We start from the raw sequence: 22,910 nt of genomic DNA on the forward strand, positions 1-22,910 counted from the left end.
GCCACACTCATCTTCAAAGTGATTCAGAGGAAACTCAAATGGACCCAAAATGATCAAAGCATGTGGAAACCGAAAGTTGACTCAAGCTCAAGTCAAGAGGATTCAAAGCAAATACTCATATGAAGACTTCAAGCTTAGAGTTTTTAAGGTTTTAGGTTGAATTATGTAAATACTTCATACTGAATATCATGTGGAAATGTTTTGAAGCTCATTAGGGTTTATCATGGACTTAAAGACCCTTGTTTTAAAACCCCAGAAAATGTTTTTATAAGTAACAAAGCAAGAGAGCTAAGTGGTTTTGAAAAAATAACCTGAAAATCAAAATTTTTATCTATTCAGGCGACTGAAGAATAAGCTCAGGTGCCTGAAGATTTTCCTTAGGCACCTGAAGAATAAGTTCAGGCGCCTAAAGATTTTTCTAATGAGGCGACTGACCCTTGTCACCTCAGGCACCCGAACCTATTTTCAGTTAAAAATTTACAGTTTTAAGGAACCTCAAGCAACTGACCCCGAGACTTCAGGCGCCTGAGCATTGTTAACGGCTATATTTTTTAAAAGTTTTAAAATTCAAAATTAAGTTTCTTGTGTCCCAAATTTTGTAAAAACTTCGAAAACACCCCAAGTAAACTTGGGCAACACGAATTAACCTTTTTGGCCAATAAATAATGTTTTCTCTAATCAAACTCACACCAAGCAATCGAAAATCAGCTCTCAAACAGAAAGCTCTATTGTTCTCTCAAAGCTCTCTCTTGCTTACTCTTTCAATCTGAATTACTGAGTTATTCTGAAGTGCTGATCATTCTTCTCTGAGCTCCAAACATCTAATTTGCTGATTCCTATCTAGAGAAGTATTCCGGTGAATTTGTCTTGAGCTTCAACTCTATTTCTTTTGGTATTTGTTATTGAAGAGTATAGTGCTTTCAATTGTACTAACCAGCTCTATCTGAGAGCATTCTTTGTACAAAAGAAATCTTTTCTTGTTTCTTGTTTCTTTGACGATTCAGGTGATTGGATCATTGTAACCGAGCATGGGGTATCGCTTGGAGAGAGCCTCCACCCTAAAGGAGGGTTGTAAACGGTTTGTTCTGCCTGCAAAGGAACATGTTAGTGGAATCCTTAGGTGGTCTTGCCTAAGGTGAGGACGTAGGCTGGGGATAAGCCGAACCTCGTAAAAAATTTCGGTCTCACTCTCTGCCCTTTTGTATTTAAATTTTAGCATATACAAATTCTGTTTCAAAGTGCAGGGTTGCTAAAACTGAAATTGAAAAGACCTTTTAATCTAAGAAAGTACGTTGGTTAATATTTTACGGAAACCTTAAAGGGAGTACGTTGATTAACCGCTTGCGGAAATCTTGATTAAAAGAAACGCTTAAAAAATCATTCATTCAGGGCTACAAACCGAAATTTGACAAACGCTAAAATAAGAAAGTGCTGCAAGCTTTCACAATTTGGTTAAGTATTGTGATAGGTTGATTGATTATGGTTTGGTTTGTGATTGGTATTTGGTTTGTGTTTGGATTGTGGTTGATTTAAAATTAAGTCATTCTTGTGTGTTTGCTTAAGTTCACAAAAGGTTGAAAATTCGTTAAAAAGACTTAAAAGAACTTTATAAACCCAATTCACCCCCCCCCCCCCTCTTGGGACTACACCTTGACTTTCAATCACTACAAGAACCAAAATCTTTCTTTGATTGTTACCATTGTCCAATGAAAAGTGAAGGTGAAGAGATATGCTTTAGATTGCAAATTTAATTCGACAACAATAGGTTTTGTGACTAAATTTAATGAGCACCGACAGCTAATGACAATCCTACAAACTTTACATGTTCAAAATGGAGGTTTGCTTCCAAGAGAAGACCCTAAGGCATATCATAAAGAAATTGGGGAAATTGAAAGGATAGAAATAGAAAAAGAAAATAGGGTTGATCACTTCGAGAGGATCTACTTCCAAATTAGTCAAAATCAATGAATTATGTTATTGCTTGTATGAAAAAGCCCAATAGGGTTACAAATATATAAGGTAGGGAGCCCTACTCCTATAAGGAATGTAAAATATCTCAATCCAAGTCCTTAGTGGACTCAATCCTAATTGTTTGGGCTTCCTAACACATTTTAAAAAAAATCCCAACATTAAATAGAATCCCAATTGATTTGGGAATCAAAACATTAAATAAAAATCCCAATTGATTTGGGAATCCTCATACATTAATTAGAAATCACAATTAATTTGGGAATTCTAACATTCCTGCCTCCTTCAAATCAACCCTGTCCTCAAGGCTGAGTAGCAGTTAACTCTAGGAATCTCCTCCAAGGATTGATATGTTTCCCAAGTTGCATTTTCAGTTGGTTAGTGAGACCAGTGAATTAAAACTTCTATTATGTCTCGACTTCTATATTTGACCACTCAACAATCCAACTTGAAAGCACCTCCCTTGGTAAACTCAACCAGAGTGCTCTTATGAATCTGGATGCACCTTGTAGAAAATACGACATGTACAAAAGAGTCCAGAAAGCATGCATGAAAATCACCAAGGAATGCAAAAGGAAGGAACCCCTCATCATGTGCAAAGGAAACAAGCAATGCTCCTGCCCAGCAGGAGAACGTGAAGATATTTCTCCCTGAAAAAAATCCAAAAGGTCAAAGCACAAGGAAAGGCGTTGGAAATATTTGAGAAAAAGAAAGCACGAGAAAGAATTAGTACGAGCAACTTCACCAGATCCCTAAGCCTATCATCCTCCATGATCCGGTCTACACAACTATGAAGAATGGTGACGTCCATATCTCCTTCCCAAAGGATCAGGAATCATCAACAGAGGCATCTCCTCAGCATGTCTTTCCAACCATGATGATCCAACCATATCCAAATTGATCACCACTTCCAAGAGATCAAAAGATCATGATCAGGCCATCAACTACCTATATCAACCTGATAGATCCAGCTTCTCTGGGATCTCAAGTCCCTGACAGAATTGATTGTGATTGCACTTGCACCTCACCAGTAGGTGCAATATCAAGAAAGTGGCATTGCACAATAACTAGCTCCCCCAACTACTTTTGAGGCAAGAGACATGAAAAACTAGATGTACCTTAGTCAAGACGATTAGCAACAAGGCCTATACATTCCAAAACTTTATAATGCCCATAGAATTGAAGAGACAACTTCATTGAAAGACAAACTATCACATATATCTGTCTATAGGGTCGTAATTTGAGAAATACCCATTCTCCCACTGAGAATTCCCTTTCACTATGGTGATCATTAGCTTATTGTTTCATACGAGCTTGAGTTGCAACCAAGGACTTAAATTTCAATCAAAATGTCAAAATTTCGACCGAAATTTCGAGATTTCGGTAAATTTCATTTTCTAAAATCATGGGGAAAAAAAAATTTGAAGTGGGGAATTTTAGTGTTGTTCTCTGCCTTTGTTTTGTTTTTCCCCGTGATTTGTTAGCTCTTTTTGTGCAACCTATGAGTATACAATGGAGACTAGAGAGATTTGAGTCAAATCTCAGTTCACTACTTGAGTCATGACAAAAAAAGAAAAGATCTTGCAAAGATGCTCTGCATATGCAAGCTAGCTATTCCACAAATTCATGAAGAGGCTTAAGACCCTACCGGCTACCAGTGAAAATATCTACACAATAATGCAAACAAAAAGAAAATTGGTTTCTATAAATTAGCTTGTAGCATGCATTAGGATACATACCTTAAGGTCCTTGACAAAAGGCTTCTTCTTCCATCTTCCATCTTCAAACTTAAAAAAAAAAAAAACCTAGATTTCAGCTGCCTCCTGCATCCACCTTCAAACTCCGAAAAGCCCTAGCCTTCGGCTCCCCTCCAAAGCTCCGACCCTTCTACCCTCTCCCTGTAGCCTTCGGCTTCACCCTCCACCTCCATCTCCCAAGTCACAACCAGCAGCCACACCTCCCATCGCTGTAATCTTCCTCTAGCAGAGCTGCGAACAGGTCACGACCAAGTTGTGACTCGAGACTCGAGACTCAAGTCCACCTCCATGAGTAGCAACAGGAAAAAAGAAAGAAAAAGCTAATTGCCTTATTTAAGTTTTAAATTTTAACCTATATTTTTTTTATTTACTCAAAATCTCCCTTCTCCCCAATATATTTACGAAATTGCCCCTCCCTTAGATACATTTTCCCTATTAACCTCTCCCATTTACCCCCTTAATCCTAGATTGCTAGTAAATAGCAAATAGTAAGTTTAGTAACTAAATAAAATTAGACTAATTTTCTATTTATTAGCTTATTATAGAATAAATTATTAAATTATTTCATTTATTTGAATATTTTAATTTCCAAAATTTATTACTTAATAGTAATTTTGTAAAAATTATCACTAATTTTGTAATTTTAATTGAATAATTTAATATTTCTCTTAGTTATTAATTTCTCTTTATTTAGCATCTAAATATTTTTTATTGTAGAGTAACATTCAAATAAATTTTTTTTTATTTTAGAGTAATTTAACACCTAATCATTATAGCCTAGTAATTAAATAAATTAAAGTAATAAACTACTTATTAGCTTAATGTAGTTTAAATTATTTCATTTATTTGACTAATTTAATTTCCATAAATTATTAGTAATTTTGTACATTATCATTAAATTTTGTAAATAAAATTTAATATCATAATGTTTGTCTTATTTATTGATTTTATATTGATAAAACAACTTAAATAATTTCCTTTTAAAATTGTTGACTAATTTAACACATAATGTTTGATTCAACCTTGTAGGAAAGTAAAATTATCTACAAAAATGTCTGAAGGAAGAAAACAAGATCCAGCATGGAAACATGGGTACGGGATGCCCAATGTAAAGAATGGATTTATTTGCAAATGCTGCGGAATACAAATGAAGAGTGGCAGTGCAACAAGATTAAAATGTACTTAGCAAATTATGACCCACAGCATAATATAAAAATCTATGACAAAGTGCCTCCAGAAGTTAACTGAAAATTGTTTTAGAAAGAAAAACAGTAGCTAAGGCAAAGAAAATAGAAATAATAGAGGAAATAAAAAATGAATTGTGTGGGAACTTGATACAACCACAAGAAATTGATGAAGAGAATGATGCTGACGATACTGCATACCCGTCTAACATTTCTCCCAATGAAAGGTCTGCATACCATTGAGCATTCTATGTTTCAAACAAACGAAATGGGAAAGAGACCAATCTCGTAGGTTTGCACATAGCCAACAAAGAGGCAGTTCTGAGGGTTGGTAGTAGTGGAGGGCAACCTCTGATGAGTTGATCTCAATGCCAAGCAACTGGAACGAGAGTCGATCCACCGACACCCTATGAAATTAGAACAAAATACCTTGATTTAGAGGTAAAATAAATGGAAGACCACGTAGAAGAAGTGAAGAAACAGAGGGCCACATATGACTGCACTATAATGTGTGATGAATGGACAAGCCCTACAAAATTATCCATCATAAATTTCATGGTTTACTCGAAAGGAAGCACAATTTTTCTAAAGTCAGTAGATACTTCTGCCAAAATAAAAGACCATGAATACATATATTCCCTATTAAAACATGTTGTGAAAGAGGTAGGAAAGCAACATGTTGTGAAAGTGGTGACCGATAATGGCAGCACCTACAAGATGCGGGTCTAAAATTAATGAAAAAAATTTAACTTGTATTGGACTCCTTGCGCTGCCCATTGTATTGATCTCATTTTTTAAGAGATTGGAAAAAGAAAGGCAATAAGCACAGTGATCTTGCAGGAGAGACAGATCACTAATTTTATATATAACCATGGATGGTTGCTTACTAAAATGAGGGAGCACTGTCAAGGGGATATTGTGTGTCCAAGAGCCACATGATTTGCTACAAACTACATTGCCCGTAATAGATTACAAAAAAAAAAGTGTAGGTTTAAAATCTCTACTCACATCTAATGAATGGGCTGAGCATGCTCTTAGTCAAACATAATTGGGTAGAGAAATTGAAAGCACAATTCTTAACCATCAATTTTGAGATAGAGTGGCAAAAGTTTGTAACATTTATAAGCCTATATATTGAGTATTACGTGTAGTTGATAGTAAAGTGTGGCCAACATTAGGAGTTTTGTTTGAAACAATAAGGGTGATGAAATGGGCCATTGAAGTAGGTGCAAGAAGCGCAAGAGAGGTTCTTAAAGTAATCAATGACTGGTGGGAAAGAACCCTTGAACGTCGTCTTCATGCAGCAAGTATAAAATATTTATAAATTTCAAGAAATTTATATATCAAATTACTTATTACATATTTATATTTTACTTTAATTGATTGACAACTTATTTTTAAAATCCAAAATGTCAATACAAAGAATGTGTTAGGGAAGATCCTTATTTTCTTGATGTAGTTCATAAAGTTTTTAACACCCTTGAGCCACATTCCTCTTAGCATCAAATTGGAAATGGAGCATATTTTCAAAAATAAAAATTAAATAAAATAAGTCTTAATCCATGTTTAATTATTCAATAACATTTTTTTTTTAGATTATTCTATTTAGAGATGCTAAAAGAAATTTTGGAGAAGCAGCTGCTTTAGGGCAACCATGGCACCTAGTAAGTATTTATATATAAATGTACAATAAAAAGTTACAAACTTCAAGTACAATCTACTAAGTACTACTACTAATGTTCTTAAAATATTTTTTATAGCTGATTTGTGGATGATGTATGGATCAAGTGCTCCAACCCTAAGGAAGCTAGCATTGCACATTTTATCACAAACTGCATCTTCATCAGCTTGTGAATGAAATTAGAGCACATGTGCACTCATTCGCACAAGGCAAAGAAATAGACTAGCCTACACCAGACTTCGGCAACTTGTGTTTTTTTATTACAACATGAAACTTCGAATAAGAGATATGGAGGCTGAAATGGACAAAGTAATTGAACAAGATCCCCTAGAATTTCTTGACATATCATTTGAATTGGGTGATGAGAATGAGTATCTACTAGTCCAGTGGATTAGACCATCCCATCTTGATGAACGAGATGGAAGTCCCCACCCACAAATGGCCAAGCATGCACGAGATGACTTTGGCACTAATGTTAATCAAGAGATGGTAGAAGAAGTAATATCCAATAGTGATGATTTACTAATGAATGTTGGGTCTAGATATGGGATTTCATCCACTATGCCCTTTGGTGGTGGTGATGATGATAATGACGACGATGATGCTGGTGGTGACGGATCTAACCCCGGTGGTAGTAGTGGGCAAGGTGGTGATGGTGGGGACTATGGAGGAAAAGAGGGATAGAAAAATTATCAACCGGAAGTAGAATATACACATCCTCCCCAACTAGAAGATGAGGGTCCACAAAGAGAAACACGTCCAGTTGATAGGCAGTACACTCGTAGAAAGGGAAAAGGGAAAATGCATCAAATAGAAGAGGAGACTTTTTCCCTTAGTTTGGAATCTATAAGTATAGGAACAGAGCATGACTCTAATAGTTATAGTGGTTATGAATCTACATAGAACAGTTCCTCACAATCCACATATGGCCAACTGTTTCCATATGCATATGCAGGCACGATAATATGGAAATTGGCAACCACATGCCTATGGGTATGGACAAATAGGACAGGAATATGGGTATGACCAGTATGCAAATGCAAACCAATCCTATGGACATACACAAGAAGTAGAACCTGCAAGAAGATATCCTAGTACAGGAAAATCTTTTGGCCGAGTGGAAATTGTCATGAACCAGATGACTATGGAGGAGTATGAACAACACATGTACACCTATACTCAACATTTTCAAAATTATATGACATGGAGTAATTATTGTAAACAATATATGTCATCTCGAAATCCCAATGATAGGGATTGGAGAGATGACTTTGAGCCACCAAGAAACTCCATGTGGTATTAGATCATTAAATGTATGATATTTATTGAAAATATAGTTGTGTAAATGATAATTTGTTGCCTTAAATCATTAAAGGAATAGCTTCAAAACTTTATAATCATTTGAATGTTCTTCACTTAATAGCTTGTTTCGTGATATGCTGTTTAATATCCTACACACTAAAAACTTGTCATATATGCATTTTTTAATGTGTTTTGATACCATATTAAGCATAATCATCTATTTTAATATTTCCTAAAGTTTTATTGTAAATTTCCATTATTTACTATAAATTTCCGTAATTTCCTTAAATCAAAATCGAAATTGAAATTTCCATTGAAATTTTCGTAAATCGAGACCATCGAAATCAAAATTTAAGTCCTTGATTGCAACAAGAAATCCTTTTTGAGAAGCTAAAGCACTTTGTCACGATCGTTAACTCCTTGTCAACTTAATCAATTCTAGATGATCCAACTAAATACCTAGTAAAAAGAGGAGGTGCTCAATATAAAGACTCAAATAAAGTCAACTTGATGAAGGAATAATAAGTGGCATTGTACCACCATTAGGCCCATGGAAGCCATTGCACCCAATCCATCAGTTTGTCACTAGCAAAGCAAAGATAAGTCTCCAAGCACCTATTAACAACTTCAATTTGCCCATCTGATTATGGATGATATGCAGTGCTCATTTCCAAATATGTTCCTTACAAACGAAAAAGCTCCTTCCAAAAGTACTATCACAATCACTAACAATAGACTAAGGAATTCCATGCAACTTGACAAGGTTCTCAACAAAAGTATGAGCAACAGTTGTAGCAATATAAGGGTGAGTTACAACACAAAAATGAGCATATTTTTTTAAACGGTCCACAACAACAAAAATAGTAGACTTACCATGAGAAGATGGTAGTCCCTCAATGAAATCCAAAGAGATATCATTCCAAGCTTCTTCTGGAATAGGAAGAAGTTGTAGAATGCATGGACTCGCCATGGTTTCCCTTTTCTATCGTTGACAAACATCACAACCTACCACAAACTTTTTGATTTCACCCTTCATTCCCTTCTAGTAAAATTCTTAAGAAATGCGCTAATAGGTCCTAAAGAAACCAAAGTGACCTATAGTCGATGATGCATGCAATTCTTACAGCATGGTTTGCTTGTGGGCTAAATTAGGCACAAATAAATCCTCCCCTTATATAGTAAGTTTAAAGAGTCCCAAAAGTAAGAAGGGACTGAAGTTAGCTCTTCTTGTAACTTTTGGATAATACCTCTAGTCCCCGAATTTTGCCACCAATCCTTCCTGATTTGTTCAGGAGTAGTACATACAAGTACAAAAATAGCTACAAGTTCAACTTGTTCAGGAAGTCGTGAAAGTGCATCTATCACCACACTCTCGGCCTCTTTCTTATAAATAATCTCATAGTCATAGCCAAAAAACTTAGTGACCCACTTCTATTGTTCAAGAAGCTGTGAGTGTGCGGTGAGAAATTCAACTAGTAGGGTCATCACTGTCCCAAAGACGAAATTCCACCTTCATATGAGAAGGACCATGATCATGCTCTCCTTGGTAGCCTCCTTCGCTCATGTACAACTGCTCCCTAAGATTAGCTTAGATGAAGGCATCATCTTCTCTCTCTTTATGGAAAGAAATAATGAGTAGCTTAGAAAGCGATGATTGGATTTCTTCAAATTGAGGCTCAAACATATTGCTAAGTTCAGCCTTTACCCTAACTTCCATCTAGGACTCTGCTGAATTTTCTAAGGCATTGCATATGAGTGAAGATTAAGAATTCTAAGATCTTTCTTTTGTCGGTAGGTTAACGGCATCCGCAAGAACGCAGGCTCTAATACCAAATGAAAAGATACTAGTGTTTTATCATAGAGAAATTGGGGAAATTGAAAGGACGTAAAATAGAAAGAGAAAATAAGGTTGATCATTTCAAGGGGATCTGCCTCCTAATTAGCCAAAGGTTATGAATTATGTTATTGCTTAAATGAAAAAGCCCCGTAGGGTTACATATATATAGGTTAAGAATCCCTACTCCTATTAGGAATGTAAAATATCATAATCCAAGTCCTTAATGGACTCAATTCTAATTAGTTTGGGATCCTAACACATTAAATAAAAACCCCAACATTAAATAGAATCCCAATTGGTTTGGAATCATATCAAATTAATTAGAAATCTCAATTGATTTGGGAATCAAAACATTAAATAGAAATCCCAATTGATTTGGGAGTCCTAATACATTAGTTAGAAATCCCAATGGGTTTGGGAATCCTAGCAGCATCATGTACAATGCACAATATGGCTACACAAAGGAAAAAGTACCCAAAATCACTAATATCCTTACTTTGGGCATGAACAAGGCAAGAACTTTTTTTAAGACTTCTGTTTTTGTTCTGCTTTTTTTTTTTCTTTTTTAAATACGTGTTGGCTGTGGGCATGGCTGGCGTAGGTGTGGGATTAGTCTGGTGCATATGCTCAGGAAACCCAGCGTATCCAAAAAAAAAAATGAACTGTATCAATACAGTAACAGTGAAAAATGGCCTGAATAGTACAGTTAACAGAGTAATGAATAGTAACTCAGATTGGTCAACTCTAATCATCAAATTCAGGGAGTAGACGATCAATTGAGACTCAAGAATGCCGGATTGAAGCTTGTCATAATACCAAGTTGATGCAGAATGATATAGGCGGAAGGAGATAACAGAAAAGTAGAGAAGGAATAATGTAGACCCACATCAAGCGATAAACCATAGATTTCAATTTCAATTCCCAAATCAAGTTGATCAATCAATTGCATAAGAATGATGTTTAAAGATCAAACATGATTGGGAATCAAGAAAATAGAAATAAGGAAACCAAATAAAATTAGAATAATACTTTCCGAATAGTTAATCGCTTGACTCTACTTATGAAAGGACTGATAAAATTTTAATAAAATCCTATGAAAAAATAATATACCACCAGAAAAAATATCAAAAAAATAGCAAAAATAAAACTAACAATAATACCTTAAAATTGAGAAAAAAAAATCCAAAATGCCTTATCTTACTCTTGTGGGCCTCTTTATGTTCTATATCATTGCTCCTTCCCTTAAAAAAGCACTATGCATTAAAGCCAAAAATTTGATTAAAATTTGGACGACAACTGCATCATGGTACTTCAATAACCTAGAAGGGCTCCAAATATAAGGCAATCAAGAATAAATAATGTAAATCTAAAAAGTTCTCTAGAGATGCCACACAATCATTTCTAGCAAATACTATTGACAACAGCCAAGAATTAAATAGAGTTTGCAATTTCAATTTCAACCACAAGACTAGAAGTTTACCATTTCATCATGTAATAGAATGGAAAGCAGTGTGACTAAGAAAGGAATCATATCACTCACATTTTCAAGAGGCCTTGACGATGAACTATTAGAGCAGGAAACAAATACACTGGAAGATAAACTGGTATAGATCTTTTATATGCTTCAATAAAAAATGAAACAGCATGTGCACTGCATGATTGATTTCCATGTACAATCTGCATGATGTTTAAAAGGTAAGTCAAGTTCTCAAAAAAAATTTAAATTTTAACATCATTATAATGTACTTCGAACACCAATAGCATGATAAACGGATACAGCTGATGCAAGAATCATAATGAGGTTCATGAAAAAGAAGAAAAGGCATTTAACTGCTAACAACACAGAAAACAAGCACAAAGAATCCACTTCCAAGTGCCTGAGGTACCTAATATTTGTCTCAAAATTAAATGTCAGAAAAGAAATGAGTTGAATGTGCCACACCATGACCTTCCACAAACTAGAGCCATTTTAAAATGCAGAGGCCTTCAGGTTATGATCATGCACTTTGCCTGGCGCAGATAAAAAGGATATTGCTTAAGCAAAACATGTCCTAGTGAACGCTAGAAACTCAATCGTAACTTTGTGAGCCAAAAAGTTGAACAAAGCGTGTGCCTATCTGCATTTGAAATTGACCCTAATCAATCACTACCAGGGAGTTAAAAAAAAAACTTTCAGTTTTACATTCTGAAAGCGGGGAAGATTAACATGAAGAACAGAACGGATACATGTATCGAGAAATACCATGAAATTGAACTAACCTATATTGAATGAGACAGCTAAAAGCAATTCATGCACCCAACATAAATAATTGGAACAAAGTATAACATGTCAGAAGTATAACATTACAAGTCTCGGCCTTCATTTACTCTGTTCTTTCTGAATGAATAGAAAGAATAAACAACAACTGAAACCATCCCGTTTTGCCTTGTAGCTTGGAAGATGAAATCCTAGTTCTATATGCCCTGTAAAATGTTGAAAAGCACATTATCTCCCAATGGACTTGCTTAAGTAAACTTCCTTATCACCAGTGAGTCCCCCCCACCCTGCCAACCCCATCTCCCTAACATGCACGCATCTTTGTACACAATGTATTAAGGTGCCTATATTAGCATGTTGAAGAGTATAAGAAGTACATTTAAAATATATATATATATATTTTTTTTCTAATAAAGAAGTCTTCTTTAACTCCATTTATTATAACCCTCTTAATTTTTCTTCATGAGAACAACTTCAAGTTGCAACACAAATCTAATCATCTTTCATTTTCACACTCAGTTTCAAAGCAGGTGCAAACATTTATAGTTAAAAAGAACTAAAGCTATCCACATGTTTATATAAACATAGATGATTCATAATCTTAGGCAAACATGGTCAAGCACTCTAAACAAAGGTCAAAAGAGGACTTGAACTTCATTTACTAGTATATAATATTTTAAAAAAAAATTTTAAAAAAAATTCGTGCATAAATGCTCCAAAACAAAGACACTATAAATATAGTGGCTTGGGAAGATGGTAGAATTTTTTGTGGTCACGTGAAAGTATAAACATTTTTAATTTCTTGGTTTACATCTTTTGCAGAATATGTGAAGGAAAAAAGACAGAACAGCTCATCTACAAGAAAACATATATCACTACTGAGGAAAAATAAGGAATGCATACCGAGCATGGGACTTTCATTTTTGGATCTAATTTAATGTTAACACCGGTGCCCTTGTAATAGTTCTCTATTGTGTCCAAGTTGGTAAAAGGCATGCCACTTGCAATTGATTTCACACCTTCCAATATAGAAATATCCTTTCCCCCATGTTTGTTGAGAAAAGACTTGTAAGATGGAGGCAAACTCTCTTGCTTCAGTATGTAAGCAGACCTAGCAAAAACATATTTCCTACTCAATAAGTGTTCAGGGAATGGACAACCAGTTTCTCTTAAAAGATAATCATAAAGAGCAAAATAATACATTTTCAAAAGTTAAGTCTTCTAAACAGCAGCAGTTGAAGAATTCTAGGTCAGCAGCATTTCACGTAGTAGATTTGAAGCAGTGACCAAAGCACTCCAGCACATAGAACAGTAGTTCAAATTGCTATCATTGTTGCTAGAAAGAAGTTTTTTTTTTTCAGCAAGTCCAGTGCATCAAACATGGAATAGGAGACAGATCTAAGGGAACATAAAAACACTTGCACATTTCTTTGAATTAACCAAAATGAACGTTGATACTATAAGGGGATGCCGCATAACAAAATTATTATATGAGCTGTACAGGGAACCTTGCTCTAGGTGTTCTCTTTCTTGGAACGCAATGATCAACGGAAATGGGTGATCAGTAACTTGGACAAATCTCAGGAGTTTTTTTATCAAAGATCATTCAAGAATTTCTTTTTATTGGATTCTTTGTTAGCATTGCGCGACAGATATGAAAACGTCAAAGGACGGATCCCAATCTTCGACGAGAAAGAAGCAGGACGTGGAAAAAAGAAGAAAAGCCTACGATGCACAGAGTGGCAACTCAAGATCACTCTTCTTTTCACCTAACTAAAGGCAAAATTCAGCAGGAAAGAATCAAAGGGCATTCCACAATGAGGCACGGAACCAACTGGATTAAATTTAAAGATAAAAATCAAAAAGCATAAAAGCAGCTTAACTTCCAATCAGTCTATATAAACAAATACATCCTGAAGAAGGTTTATATTTTGGGCCTGGATTTGCAAGTTTAGAAAGATGAAAATCATTAATTAGGAAATACAGTCATCCATTGAGTCTAAAGTTTCCTTTAAAATCTGCAAATTTGTGTTTCAACTCTTTTGATTAGTATGCCTTGTTAAGTCCAGACCAAAGTTAGTTTTTAGGCTAAGGTTGAAAACAGTGTTTGCCTTCCTATGCAGCAACCTGTCAAGATTTGATACATTAACTGTTTACTAACAATAAAAATTCTCAACATATCCTTTTTTTCTCATAAGCAACCAATTAGTTGTCACATGCTTGCTATTAGTGTAGAAAGTGTAGACACAGTTCAAATTTACTAAAACATTGCCAGGTGTCACGGGCTAAGCTTGTTCAGGGCATTATGCTTGCCTATGACCGCTTATCTCGTGTGTTTGGGATGGGTTTCCATCATGTAAATACTAGTGTAGGGTTATTTTCTAGTATTTCTTTCATTGTAAGCCAAATAAGGCAGTATGACTCCTCGGTCACTTTGATGTTTCCTAGTGCTAGAGTGAGAATGGCCTAGAAAGCTCTTTAGGGGAGGGTGAGTGTTCATCAATCATTGTAAAACTCACTAGCAATTGTCAACGTGCTTAGCCTACTTGCCTCCCTCGCTAAGTACAACATGTCAACGGAGGATTTGTTAATGAATTACGTTTGCTTCAATATTTACTGCTTGGTTGCCACGGCTTTCATGAATTGATTATAATTTCCGCTGCTATCTGATTGAATGTTAATGAAAGTGTTCCGTGGATGAATGTTGGTAAACAAAAGGCTGGCTAGTTAAGCAAGAGTGCTTTAGCTAGCGCCGCACGGCCCTTCACAACGGTGTGAAAAAGGCGGACCGTGACATTTGGTATCAGAGCCCAAGTTGGTGACACTTGGTGAGAGCCCAAGGTTGAGTTGCTACGTGAATTCGATTGCCTTCGTTGTTGGGTTTGGAAAGCTTTGGTAAGTGACCATGGCACCAAACAATGCTGAGAGGATCAGCGTGCTGGAAGCACAGGTTGAAGAGTCAACCAACACTATGGCCGCGGAGGTGGCCCAGATGAGAGAACTTGTTGATGAAGTGAGGGGATCACAAAAACATCAAGCAGGTTTGATAGGCGACATGTCAGAGGACTTTCGCCACACTGTGGAAACTTTGCAAGCCCGGATGGCAGATCTGGATGCAAAGGTAAATGTGATGGTTCTTGCTATGGGGAACTCCAACACTCCGGGAGTTAGCAAAACCAAGGTGCCAGAACCCAGGACGTATGGGGGTGCCCGAGATGCCAAGGAGTTAGAGAACTTCTTGTTTGATGTGGAGCAGTACTTTCGCGTTGTGAGGATGGCCTCAGAACAAGCAAAGGTGGATACTGCGACCATGTACTTGGTTGGTGATGCCAAACTGTGGTGGCGTACCAAGTACAGAGAAATTGAAAATGGAAGCTGTGTGATTGATAGTTGGGCAGACTTGAGGAGAGAGCTCAAGGCCCAATTCTTTCCTGAGAACGTTGAGTATAATGCAAGGAGAAAACTGAGAGATCTCAAGCATACGGGGTCAATCAGTGACTATGTGAAACAATTTTCTGCTTTAATGTTGGATATTCGGGATATGTCGGAGAAGGACAAGTTGTTCTATTTTCTAGAGGGGATGAAACCGTGGGCAAGAACTGAACTTCATAGACAAAGGGTTCAAGACTTGTCAACTGCACAAGCGGCTGCAGAACGCTTGACAGACTACGCTGGTGATGAGACCACTTCGTCCAAACGGTTTGGCGGAGAGGGAAACGGTGGAAAGTCTTTCAAGAATGGCAAACCCAAGAGTGGGGGAGCCGACCCTAATTCATCAACCTTACAGGAAGCTTCGTCGTCTCGAGGGTTCAACACACCCAATGGAAAGGGGAAGAGTAAAATTGAGTGTTTCTTGTGTCGAGGTCCTCATAGAGTTTTTGAGTGCCCTCACAAAGCATCACTTAATGCCTTACAGGCTTCCATTGTAGAACAGGCAGTGGAAGACGATGGGGAAGAGGATGAAGCCCCGAGGGTGGGTTCAGTGCGGTTGGTGAACGCATTGGAAAAGCAGGCCAAACTACCGAAAGTTACACGAGCAAAAGGGTTAATGTTTGTGGACTTGAGGATAAATGGGAAGAGTACTCGCGCTATGGTGGATACGGGAGCTACTCATAATTTTGTTTCGCAGTTGGAAGCAGGAAGACTCAACTTATCCTTAGAGAAGGATACAGGACGCGTGAAAGCAGTTAACTCTGTAGCCCAGCCTACTCTGGGAGTAGCCAAGCAAGTGGTTATAAAGCTTGGACAGTGGGAAGGTCATGCGAATTTCACAGCGGTGCCATTGGATGACTATCCAGTCATTCTAGGAATGGAATTCCTAATGGGGACGAGGGCAGTGCTGATGCCTTCGGCTGGTTCCTTGTGTCTGATGGGAGATCACTCGTGCATGGTGCAAGTCGTTGCAATGAAAGGAGACGAAGGGAAGTCCCTTTCAGCCATTCAACTCAATGAAGGATTGGGTAAGGGTGAGCAGACACGTCTAGCCACGGTGGTGGTAGACAAAGAAGTAGGCCAAGAGCTAGAGCCTACAACCATCCAAGCGGTGTTGGATGAGGATAAGGAGGTGTTGCCAGATAAGCTGCCTCAAAATTTGCCTTCACGACGGACTGTGGAGCAAGAGATCAAGTTGTTATCAGGAGTGAAACCACCTGCTAAAAGGCCATGTTGGATTGCGCCTCGAGAGATAGTAGAGTTGGGGAAACAGCTTGATGAAGTGGAAGCGGGATGTGTTCGCCCTTCCAAAACACCGTTGGGAGCATCGGTGTCGTTTCAGAGGAAACATGAAGAGCATCTACGGAAGGTGTTCGACAGGCTGAAGGGAAACAGTCTGAATATGAAGAAGGAGAATTTCTCTTTCGCTCGGCGGAGCAACAAATTCCTTGGTCAAGTCGTTGAACAAGGTCATATCCGGAGGGGTATGGAGAAGGTAAGGAGGATTCAAGAACGGAAGATCCCCACGACAGTGAAGGAGTTGCGTTCCTTTCTTGGCCTTACTGGATACTGCAGGAAGTTCGTTAAGGGGTATTCGCGGAGAATGACTCCAATGACAGGACTACTGGGAAGGTATTATTGGCCGCACACGCGGGATGATGTGGTTAATTATACCAAAACTTGTCTCACTTGCCAACAAGACAAGGGGGAGCGGAAGAAGTATGGTACTTTCATGGCCGCACCAAAGTACTGTTCGGCAGAGGGGACGACACAATTGTTCCTTGTGACCATTGTGAAACTTTGGGGTTTTCCCCAAGTTATTATTTGTGACCAAGATTTAATGTTCACTGACAACTTCTTAACAGGGTTTTTCAGGATATTCAGGTCACATCTTGACATCTCTTCGAGTTATCATCGACAGACAGACGAACAGATGAAGGGATTCAGAGAGCTACTAGATGAGTACTTGCGCCATTGTGTCAATGACAACCAGAAGAATGGCGTGCAACTACTTGATGTGGCTCCATTCTGTGGCAACGCCCAAAGGCGCTCAACAACCAAAAAGAGCCCTTTTGAGCTTGTTATAGACCAGCTGCCGCTGTTACCTCACACAGTGGGCGAGCCGTACAGACGAAAGAGTCCTAAGGCATACATCTTCACCAGTGAAGGAGGACAGAATGTAGAGTTTGCCCAAGCCTATCTGGAGAAAGCTTTTGAGCAGATGAAGAAGTGGGCAGATCAACAGAGAAAACCGCAATTTCATGTCAATTGCCTCAAGCCATTCAACGCCAACACCAGTGACCTGAGCAGAAGTCAGTCAAACAGCGCAGAGTTGAAGACAGTGCAACCTGACAGACATGATGTTGAAGAGATCCTTGCTGGCAGAAAGTTCATATCCTCAAGGAAGAAGCGGCAGAAGTTCCTAGTGAAGTGGAAGCGCCTTGATGACAAAGAAATCAGCTGGATTTCTGCGGAAGATATTCAACTGTTCGTGGACAAATTTGAAGTGTACCTACCGCCAAAAGTCTACGAGGACGTCGACCGCATAAGTGGGGGAGAATGTCACGGGCTAAGCTTGTTCAGGGCATTATGCTTGCCTATGACCGCTTATCTCGTGTGTTTGGGATGGGTTTCCATCATGTAAATACTAGTGTAGGGTTATTTTCTAGTATTTCTTTCATTGTAAGCCAAATAAGGCAGTATGACTCCTCGGTCACTTTGATGTTTCCTAGTGCTAGAGTGAGAATGGCCTAGAAAGCTCTTTAGGGGAGGGTGAGTGTTCATCAATCATTGTAAAACTCACTAGCAATTGTCAACGTGCTTAGCCTACTTGCCTCCCTCGCTAAGTACAACATGTCAACGGAGGATTTGTTAATGAATTACGTTTGCTTCAATATTTACTGCTTGGTTGCCACGGCTTTCATGAATTGATTATAATTTCCGCTGCTATCTGATTGAATGTTAATGAAAGTGTTCCGTGGATGAATGTTGGTAAACAAAAGGCTGGCTAGTTAAGCAAGAGTGCTTTAGCTAGCGCCGCACGGCCCTTCACAACGGTGTGAAAAAGGCGGACCGTGACACCAGGCTATGCTGCAATCCTCGACAAGCTTTGTGAATTGAGCCAATTGAAGTGCTTAATAAGTATTGACAAAAGTATAATATCAAACTAGTGGGCAACTTAATTGTCTGCAAGCACATTACCCAAATGCTGCAAAATGGGACATTACATATGAATTGCTCATGCAGTTCTGCTCCAGCCAATCTCTGGAATATGTTGTTTTCCAGCTTAAAAATCAGATTGGTTTATGAAGTGAGTGAGAAATTAAGACGAAAATAATGAAACTTTTCACTTTTCAATTCCATAAAATTATAATTTAGCTATAACTTGCAAAGAAGAACATGGCCAGAAACTGTAAGTTTATCTAAGCTTAATAGATTCAGCCATTGCATTGCTACAAGCAGGTACAGAGACAAGGTGGGGGTAGAGGTGTTGGTTCCCCCTCCCATCTAGTTATATCTATACATACATACATATATATACATATATATAAATATATATATATATATATATACACTGTCAATTAAAATGCAAAAGAATTATATATATTTATATATATATATATATATATATATATATACACTGTCAATTAAAATGCAAAAGAATTATATATATACAGAGGCCATCTTGGTCACCACCTCCACTAAACCCCCAAAATCACGGCACCATCTTTCTTATAACCTGCATGACTGCACCAAGCCTCATTGCTACTGCCTCACACTGCTACCACCACCTCTTTTACTGAAATAGACAAGTATGCACACTGGATAGGCACAACTTGTTTATCATTCTCTAGTTACCACACAAATGATAAATCCATAAATCTTATCAAACAAATTAGTACATCATATATAATCGTTTAAAATATCTTAATTCCATTAAATTTAAATGTCTCTGGCATAAAACCAAAATGTAATTAAAAAAACAGAACAATTTACTTTACTATTTCTTAAAAAAAAAAAAAAAGTAGAATAAAATAAAAGTTGGGCAAAGTTAAAATATACTTTTAACTTCATACCATTGGAATGACAAAGTGTAGCTGTCGATGTCCAAATCCATAATTTTATTGAATATTATGACAAATTTGATGACACCTTTACAACAATCTTAGCTTAGTGCATTGCAAGAAGTAGCCGAATCTCACTTTCAAAATGGTTCGAAAAGGGTTTTGATTTCAAGTCAATCATATAAAACTGCATCCTGTAATCACCATGATGCAACTTCATCTGTTTAGCTAGATCCCAAAAAACCTTCATCCAACCAAGTGAATATGGCCTTAAATAGATACAAAGCATTCTATCTAGAGGTTGAAACTGGGATCATGTTACTTCTTGCAATGCGATAAACTGTGATTGTTGTGAAGAAGATCATAACAGTTTGAGTTTGAAATGGCACAGAATTATTTCTTGCTATACACTAAACTAAAATTGTTGTGAAGATGGCATCAAAATTGTCATAGTACTCGATAATAATGGTGAACTTGTGTCAAAAGAGCTACATTTTGCCATTCCAATTGTAAGGGCAGCCCAAGGCACAAAGCTCCTGCATATGTGGGCCTGGGGTAGGAACAGACCACAATTGGTCTATAGTATACGGCCTTCCATTTTTGCAAGAGATTAAATCCACACCATGAACCCATGACCTCTAAGTCATGCAGTGACAACTTTATTTGTTGCATCTAGACTTCATTTATACCATTCCAATTGTATAAAGTTGAAAAAAAATATCCCAACTTCATCAAATTTTGAAATTTTCTTCTGTTTGTGAATTAGAAGAGTAAAATGTTGTGCTTTTTATATAAATAAATATTTTTTATTTTTAGAATGGACCACCATATATTTTTAAATTTAATGAAAATGATCCAACAGCTGTAGTAAAATTCTAATTTAGTTACCTTTAAAAACAATGCTATTTAGTTAATGAGAATTATTGATTTAACATTTATGTAGTAACTAGAAAATGGTGGGCGTGTTACAACTACCCAATATGCACGCTTTGTGTGTTTCTTTTTCGGTAAAAGAGATTCTAGTAACAAAGTAAGGTAAGCAGCTGTGACGCCTGGTGCATGCTAAGAAAGATTGCACAGTGATTCTGGTCGTTTAATGGAGGTAGTGACACAGAATGGAGTGCTTTACATACAATCAAGTACAGATGTCTTGTGATGTATTTACTGTTGTTAATGGTGGTTTAATGGAGGTGGTGACTTTGGATGGCTTCTCTAAGCACAAATCTTGGATTCATCCCTAGCTACAGCTCCACAAAAGAACTGATTTTGAAAAGAGTACATACAGAATTTGCGAGGAGGAGAGACACATGAGGAAAATGTCACCGTGCGCCCAAGTTAGAGGTTTACAAATGCGCCCAAACCGTCTGCTTTTTATCCCACAACGCGACGCTAGAACAGCAGCACGCATAAGTATGTAAATGGCCAAGCTAGTATGTTGCGTATTTGTCCCAGTAAGAAGCATTGAAGGCCCTGCTATTGCCCCAGCCAAGAGAGACCTCCATCTTGCAGTCCTGAACTACAACAGCACTTCACCAATCAAGTACTCCCCATCGCTTATATCAAATAGCTTCACTGACCATGCTCAAATTGTTCAAGAATTGTAATATCAAGCAAGAAATTGAGAGATAGAAACGAGAGCGTGCCTGCGATGTCCTCCCAAAGCAGCTATAGTTTCGTCAACGGAAACGAATGTGCCAGAAAAAGTGCCAAGAAACACACCGTATCTTAGTGTCTCCTTAACGGCCATAACAACAGCTTCGCTGTTCGTAACCATACCTGCCTTCCTGAACATCCGATCGAAACAATTACTCAGATCAAAAAAGCGAAAGAACAAATTCAAGAATAACAAACTTAACATCGAAAACAATTCACCTGGCCGCAGAGGAATATAAGCGTCGACGTCGCAGCCGAGTGAGAACTGAGAAAAGAGCAAGACCGCCTTTGAGACCAGTTCCAATGGCGAACCCCTTCACGGACGCAGTGACTATCCTCCGGAACTTCTCCCAATCCCCGTACGGCGCCAAATCAAAGCAGCTAGAGAAGGACGACGAAGACAAAAAAACGCCCGATCGCGCGCAATGCGCGCAAACCAGATCGTCGGAGCCGGCACGAGCGTCGCCATTGGAGACTTCATTATCGCCAGAGAAGCAAGTGCATCGGCCGACGGCGGCGGGGCAGGCGCCGTCGCCGGGCGGTGACATGGTGGGGGATTAGAGTTTCAGGAGCTGCCGTGCCGAGTGCCGAGCGGCGACGGGGACAAGAAACATGGCAGCAGGCAGAGGCCTTCGTGGAAAGTGAGAGAGAGAGAGAGCCTCGCGATTCGCGAGGAGGTATCGTGCGGAGGCGAGCGGTGACGTGTTTGGCGCAGTAACTGATGGCGTTCGTGCCCTGTTATTTTTGGCATTTACACCGCGAAATAAATGCATTTCCCGTTTAACGGCGGTCCCATGAGAATTTGCTAGAGAATCTGTGATGCATTTGCATTTTGGAAGCTGACTCATCATTGAATGCCCAGTTACAGCAGCAGGAAACTGAATCCATCGGAACGACGTCGTCGGTGAACGAACGGAGCAATCGGCCGCCACTTCTTCCATGGGCAGCAGAAAAAGCGTGCTGTAATTCCGAAAATGGATGGAAATCTACAATGAGAGGTCAAGTACTCATAAATCTTGAGTTTTTTCCTTTTTTTGGTTTTTTATATAACAATATTTAACAAAGGTATGAAAACCTTATTTCTACTTTGATGCTTCATAAAAGACACTAGATGGTCTGTTTTCTAAGTAAAAGACGATGGATCATCTTACGTCTTTTAAACAATAAGAGTTGTCCGTTAATTGACACATAGCAACCAAAAGATATTAGACCACTTAAAAAATGTCGGATCATTCAGTGTTTTCTATACTGTTCATACAACGTGAAACTTGTAAATTTTTTTTATTAGAATTATTTGGATCTATAGATTTTCATTTTAATTGATTTCATTGAATTCAACGAATGATCGAAATAAAATTTGAATAAAAACTTTTATCACTTAGTTTTCACCTTTTCGAGAATATATTAGTCAATAAATTAGTTGTTGTTATTGTTATTCTTGTTTCTTTAATAGATCTAGTGGTTCCTATACCCATTATGTTCCTTTGATTATTTACAAACGGTATTCAAACTCTTATTTTTGCAACTTTAGTTGCGGCTTATATAATAGGGTCGTCATTGGCTCGTTTTTGTTTTTGAAGTAGTCATTTTTCAGTTTTGCCCATTGCAATGTATGTGCAATTCAAGATAATGTACATAGGTAACATAAATATACAAATACAAAGCAATTTATACGATCTAGAATAATAGCAACAAAGATAAAAATGAAAGAGATCTAAAAATTTTGGCAGAGTACACATTCACAGTATATTGAAATACTATAAAAATTTATACAA

The 22,910-nt window shown here is 37.7% G+C and overlaps 1 protein-coding gene across 2 annotated transcripts in view; it reads right to left on the reverse strand.

Moving 5' to 3' along the window:
- Positions 1-21,875, reverse strand: part of LOC131162393 (uncharacterized) — a 34,627-nt gene extending 12,752 nt beyond the window's left edge. The window contains exons 1-6 of one of the 2 annotated variants that reach the window (XM_058118832.1): positions 21,355-21,875; positions 21,126-21,266; positions 20,766-20,993; positions 12,890-13,097; positions 11,270-11,406; positions 5,147-5,316 (exon numbers count right to left, since the gene is read on the reverse strand). In XM_058118832.1, coding sequence (XP_057974815.1) covers positions 5,147-5,316; positions 11,270-11,406; positions 12,890-13,097; positions 20,766-20,993; positions 21,126-21,266; positions 21,355-21,683 — 1,213 coding nt within the window. In that variant the 5' untranslated portion in view covers positions 21,684-21,875. The remainder of the gene's footprint in view (positions 1-5,146; positions 5,317-11,269; positions 11,407-12,889; positions 13,098-20,765; positions 20,994-21,125; positions 21,267-21,354) is intronic. The other variant, XM_058118833.1, reaches the window with a different exon arrangement.
- Positions 21,876-22,910: the final 1,035 nt, after the last annotated feature.

This window comes from Malania oleifera, chromosome 8, assembly GCF_029873635.1.
Source record: "Malania oleifera isolate guangnan ecotype guangnan chromosome 8, ASM2987363v1, whole genome shotgun sequence".
Lineage (NCBI taxonomy): Eukaryota > Viridiplantae > Streptophyta > Magnoliopsida > Santalales > Ximeniaceae > Malania > Malania oleifera.